This window comes from Myotis davidii, unplaced genomic scaffold (assembly GCF_000327345.1).
Source record: "Myotis davidii unplaced genomic scaffold, ASM32734v1 scaffold97, whole genome shotgun sequence".
Lineage (NCBI taxonomy): Eukaryota > Metazoa > Chordata > Mammalia > Chiroptera > Vespertilionidae > Myotis > Myotis davidii.
Window position 1 is genome coordinate 1,233,659 of NW_006289392.1, and position 5,547 is coordinate 1,239,205.

General features: G+C 58.5%; 1 protein-coding gene across 1 annotated transcript in view; it reads left to right on the plus strand.

Moving 5' to 3' along the window:
• Positions 1-5,547, plus strand: part of ZBTB16 (zinc finger and BTB domain containing 16) — a 213,275-nt gene that overhangs the window by 201,724 nt on the left and 6,004 nt on the right. Inside the window, exon 5 of the mRNA XM_006761539.2 lies at positions 4,096-4,266. Coding sequence (XP_006761602.1) covers positions 4,096-4,266 — 171 coding nt within the window. The remainder of the gene's footprint in view (positions 1-4,095; positions 4,267-5,547) is intronic.

A 5,547-nucleotide genomic window follows, 5' to 3' on the forward strand; every position in this document is an offset into this window, starting at 1 on the left:
GTAAAGATAAAGAGAACAGTTCATGCTTTAGAGGGCTCACAACCAAACAGGCAGAGCCTACTGCCCGAAACAAATGCGGCGCGGGGTTTTTACGTGCTGTCAGCGCCAGGGCTCCGAGGAAGGTGGTCTTGGCACTGAGTGCTAAATGGTGCCACTCAGCCAAGACGCCGTCTGCAGGGTCAGCTTCCTGGAAGAAGCAGCCCAGAATCAATAAAACAGCTCGGGCTTGTGTGCGGCGCAGGCTGCGCGAGCCGTGGCCAGGTGGTCCGCGGCCGGAGGACGCCGGGCTGAGGGGTGGCGGTGGGCATCCCGTGTCCGCCCAGAGCAAGAGGCACAACTTTCTAATTCAGACGGAGGCGTCATCTGGGCTGGCACCGGCCTGCCACCGCTTTATAGCTATAAAGCTCTTTCACACGCGTATCTCATTGGATGCTCTCAGCAGCCACGGGCAGCAGGGCAAGGGGTGGGCATGCTCTGGCCCAGAGGAGCGCAGTGACGTGCTGAGGGCACAGGGCAAGGATGTGACAGAGCCAGGATGCCCGCGCCCCCCTGTCTACCGCGTGGACTGGAGCCGTGTTCTGACGCTGCCCTGCCGCACATCTCCGGGCAGCTAATGAATTGCTAATATAATTTTCTAGATAATTTTATTTTCATAGCCCCACGTTTTAATGTGTTTCCAAAAGCCAGCATTTATTTGCTTAATCTCCCAGTGTAATAGAATCTGCCCTGACTCATCATACATGCGGACAATCAGCTAGGCAGAAACTATAGCAAATTGGTTAATAACTCGGATCTGGTCTCGATTTTTAACTTGCCGCACCGACAGCTTTCCTGGTGTCTCCTCCACATCTCCCCTGCCCTTTCCTTTTTTCTTTTAAAATATTTTTTCATACTTTCAGCTGTTGGTGTCTAGACACAAGGCTGGGGAGAGTGCATGCGGGGCCTGAGAGCCCCCTGGTCTGTGTCTCTGGGCCTGGAGCAGTAGATCGGTGGCCAGAGAGAGCCCCACACCTTGCTGGATGTCCCAGGAAGCGGGTGGGGAGGCCCTGGGAGGGACTCCGCTGCGTTTTCTTCCTGGGTGGTGGCTGTATAATGTTACACCTGTGACCATGGTGCAGAGCTGGCCGTCTGGGCTTCAGGTGCACTGTGCCCCGGGTCCTGCCATGCCACCTCCTGGGCGTCATTCTTCCACTCCTGTCCTTGCAGCCCCTGCCCTGGTCTGGTTGCCACCCTCCTCTAGTGGGAGCACAAAAGCCGTCAGCTCTCTCCCTGCTCCAGCCACTTGCCTCGGCTGTTGGTCTCCAGGCCGCCCCCGGGGTAGTTGCCCTCACATACCGGAAGGATCATGCCAGCACCCCCAGCCTTCACAGCACTGCGTTGCCCTTAGGATAAAGTCTAATCTGTCCCCCCTCCATCCCCACCCCCAGGATGGCCCTCTGCCATCGGGCCCCCAGGAGCCTGCTCTTCTCTCTCCTCGGGGTCTGTCCTCTGTCCCCGCCTGCTCTGAAATTTGCTTGTGCTGTTTCCTTAGCCCAGTCCAGTGCCCCACCTCCTAGTCCTCGCTTCTCAGTACTCTTCACTTTTCAGAGCCATTGAGAAAGTCTCTCAGATCGCCTCAGAGCCTCTTGAGGCCGCCCTGCCTTGTCCCCGGGGTGCTTGTTGACTGGCGTCCCCCAATAGCCTGGGAGCCGTTCTCTGGTTGACCTCAGCATCTCCCTGGTCCAGCAGAGAGCCATGCCCGTGACTCGGCCCCAGCCACCCCTCCTGCCCACGTCCTGAGCACTGCTGGGCGAGCCCTGGGCGCATGCAGCTCCTGGCCCCGCGGGCTGGCGCTGGTGCTGCTGGTACTGCTTTGTCCTCCCGGAGAAGCCCAGGCAGGCGGCAGCCTCAGAGGTAGACACGGGCCCTGCCCTGTGGTTTCTGACACCAGACAGACCTCGGCATTTTTATACCTCGGCTCTGCCTTTCCCCCTGTGTGGCCTTAGGCAAGTTTTTCATCTCTGTTTTCCCATTTGTAAGAAGAAGATGCGAATGCCTGCCGTGGAGAGCAGCGAGTGTTAAATGAGGCAACACAGATAAAGCCTTGCCCAGTGCCAGATCAGTCCTTCCCTCTGCTCGTTGAGGCAGGAGCAAGTCCCTGCCGGCTTGTGCTGTCTCCCTGCTCAGCCTGGCCTGGTCCTGGGTGCAGGCAGCATGAGTTGAGCATGGCTGCAGGTGCCTCGTCTCCGAGTGTCTACACAGGTGGCTGTGGGGGTGGAGGACTATGGGGAGGGAGAGGTCTTGCCTTCCCATTAATCCATCCCAAACCAGCCATGAATGGGACGGAGGCAGGAGAACAGACCTCCTACTTGCCGTCCCCATTGGTGGACCAGAGAGGCAGCCAGGCTCGTTATGCGACCCGTCTCCACCCCACTTTCCACCAGGAGCCCCGATTCCACACTGAGCAGGCCACAGCCCTGGCAGCCAAAGCTCTGCCCCTTCTGCCCCTGGGGTTGGGTGGGCAGATGCCAGGCCTGCCCACCTTTTCCGCTCTGTCCTTCACACAGGGCTGAGCACCGGTGATACTGCCCAGATGCCATTAGAGCAGCGGTTCTCAACCTTCTGGCCCTTTAAAACAGTTCCTCAGGTTGTGACCCAACCATAAAATTATTTTCGTTGCTACTGCATAACTGTAATGTTGCTACTGGTATGAATCGTCATGTAAATATCTGATATGCAGGATGGTCTTAGGCGACCCCTGTGGAAGGGTCGTTCCACTGCCAAAGGGGTCGCGACCCACAGGTTGAGAACCGCTGCCTTAGAGGGAGGTGAGCAGATGGGCCTGCTGTAGGAGCTCCTGTGCTTATGGAAACGGAATCCAAAATGGTGGGCAGGGAGCCACCAGTTAGGACCCAGACGGGGGTTCGTAGCTTCCTCAGGGGCTGCTGCACCTGGAGAGGCCGTGGCTCAGAGCAGCACTGGGCAGGGGCTCAAACACACAGGAAGTGGCGGCCAGTCTCGGAGGGCACCGTGGGTGCCTGCGTACCTGTGCCCCGGGTCACACAGGAATGACTGGAGTGCGTTAAATGAAAATCTCATGTTCCCCATTAGCTTAAATCCTTTGCAAATTGCCCTTTCGTTTTGGGATGAAACCTAAGGCTCTTAATAGTGTTTTCAAGACCCCACACGGCCTGGCCCTGACTGTTGCTCTGGCTCCCCTCCCCTCTCCCTGCCTCCCAGCTGCCCCGCTCGTCTGTCTGGTCCTCCGGCCTGCGTGCTTCTCTCCAGCCTGGAGTGTTCACGCTACTATTGTGTCCTCCAGGAACGGTCTCCGCCACTCCCCCGTGTGCGGGGTGGCATCTGTGATGAGAGCAGGGGCTTTGTATCGTTTCCCATGGTGACAGCCCCAGTGCCCAAAAGAGGGTCCCGCCTGTGGAAGGCACTGGAATAGTCTTTGCTGAGTGAATGGACCCTTAAGACGGGTGCTTTAATGACTGGGGCATCGGGCTGATAGAAGCGGCATCGGAAGGGGAAGGGGACCCCCTCCCGGGCCCGGTGCACCGGCTCTGCCGCTCAGGATCTGCACGGAACTCGGGACGAGCGCTTCGCTCTCCCTGCGCCTCGCTTTCCTCATCTGAGGGGTGAGGGGGGAGCGCCTACGGTTTGGTGATGCGATTTTAAATTAGTTACAACTGAGCGATGGCTGGCAGATGTTATCTCCGTTACTGTTATCCTCACAGAGGCCACCCTGACACCCCACCTCCTGCCCCAGACTCCGCAAAGGCCCTCTGACAGATATGGTTCAGTACCGTGCCTTCGACAGCACTCCATACAACTGCCAGCCCCCATTTGCTACTGCGACGTGTTTCATCACTGCTGCTCTTTCTCCGCTCGACTTTGGGTGTCATGGTACCGGGAGGGAGTTGATTTTGTCCCACTGGATCACATACGGGGTGCTCCATCAACGTTGCTTGTCCTGGGCCGCCTCTGGGTTCGCCCCTGGGCGCGGGGGTTGAGGGCACCAGTCCTGATGCGGGACCTGGCGCTAGCCTGGATGGGTAGAAGATGGCCTTGCATTCCAGCTTCCTGAGGCTCTCCCGGCTCTGTCTCCCGCAGGCACAGACATGGCTGTCTTCTGTCTGCTGTGCGGGAAGCGTTTCCAGGCGCAGAGCGCCCTCCAGCAGCACATGGAGGTCCACGCGGGCGTGCGCAGCTACATCTGCAGCGAGTGCAACCGCACCTTCCCCAGCCACACCGCCCTCAAGCGCCACCTGCGCTCGCACACAGGTAGGCAGCCAGGTGATGGGTGGGCCAGGGTCTCGGGGAACCCGTGTCTGGTTTTACCTCCAGACACGTGAAGTGGAGGTGCTGGCAGAATTAGCCCCCAGCTCTTTGCTCAAGGATTGGGCTGGGGGTGGTTCCCACGGTGCAGGTAAATGCTGACGGTTCTCCCCACCCACCTTGGGGAACTTGAGTCTCCGTCTCTCTTTGCTCAACAGAGGGGGTGCTCGTTAGAGACGCAGTCTTGGGCCCCCTCTCTGAAACTTGGATTCGTTGTGTACGGCTGAGATGCAAGACTTCAACGTTGTCAATAAATACTCCCAAGGGATTCTCAGGCAGGTGGACCCAAAACACACTTTGAGAAAAACCTACCCGCTTGGTCTCTGGTTCTCTCTGCCACACACCCCTTCGCTCTCCCTGGCCCCCCGCCCCATGGACACATGTTCCCCTAGTCAGCCTTGGGCTCCGAGGGGAATGTTGCAGAAGTGGTCCCAATTGCTCCACAATAACAGAAGCCATTTCTATCCTGGGGCCTTAACCTTGTTTAGGGGAGTAAACGATGAGCCATGACAGGTCTCTGCTTAGCCAGGTCCAGACACCGGGGAGGGGAGGGGCTGTCCGTCAGCGAGGCTAGACCAGGTGCCACCACACTGTAGGTTTGGGGGTGGCATGCTTGGTCCCTGAGGGCCAAGAGCGTCTGCTTCCTTGCAACCGGATCCCATTGTAAGGGGATGGGTGACTCAAATTCTCTCCTTCCTCGAAGACAAAATCGGGTCCCTGCTGACCGTACTGGATAAAGGACTGCCCACGCCTCTGCTGTGTGTGTGCTCTGCTGGGTTTGGGAGAGGGCGGGGCCAGGGCGACAGGCAGGCAGGCTCTATATTGGGACGGGGTGTACGTTCATGTCTGTCGGACAGGGCACAAAAACTGTGCACACACAGGTGGTTGGGCACTTTCTCTTCTCACTCCCCAGTCTTGTCACAGCCCCAGGACTCCGTGTGCAGGCCAGGCCTTCCATGGCGACAGGCTCAGCGGAGCAGGGGAGGGGCTCTCTTTATCGTGGACTGAATATTTAATAATCTCCATAGGAGAGCTAGGTTTCATCCCAGAACTGAGTAGCCTGTCCTGCCAGCCGTGGGCTTGCTCCCCGAAGAGCCTGCCTGGGCCCTCGCTTTTGGATGCCACTCTGTTCGGGGGAGCATGTGGCCGGAGCATCACCACATTTGCTGGCACAGGACAGGGAGGTCCCAGAGAGTGGGGCCAGGCGAGAAGGGCTCAGGCGGAAGG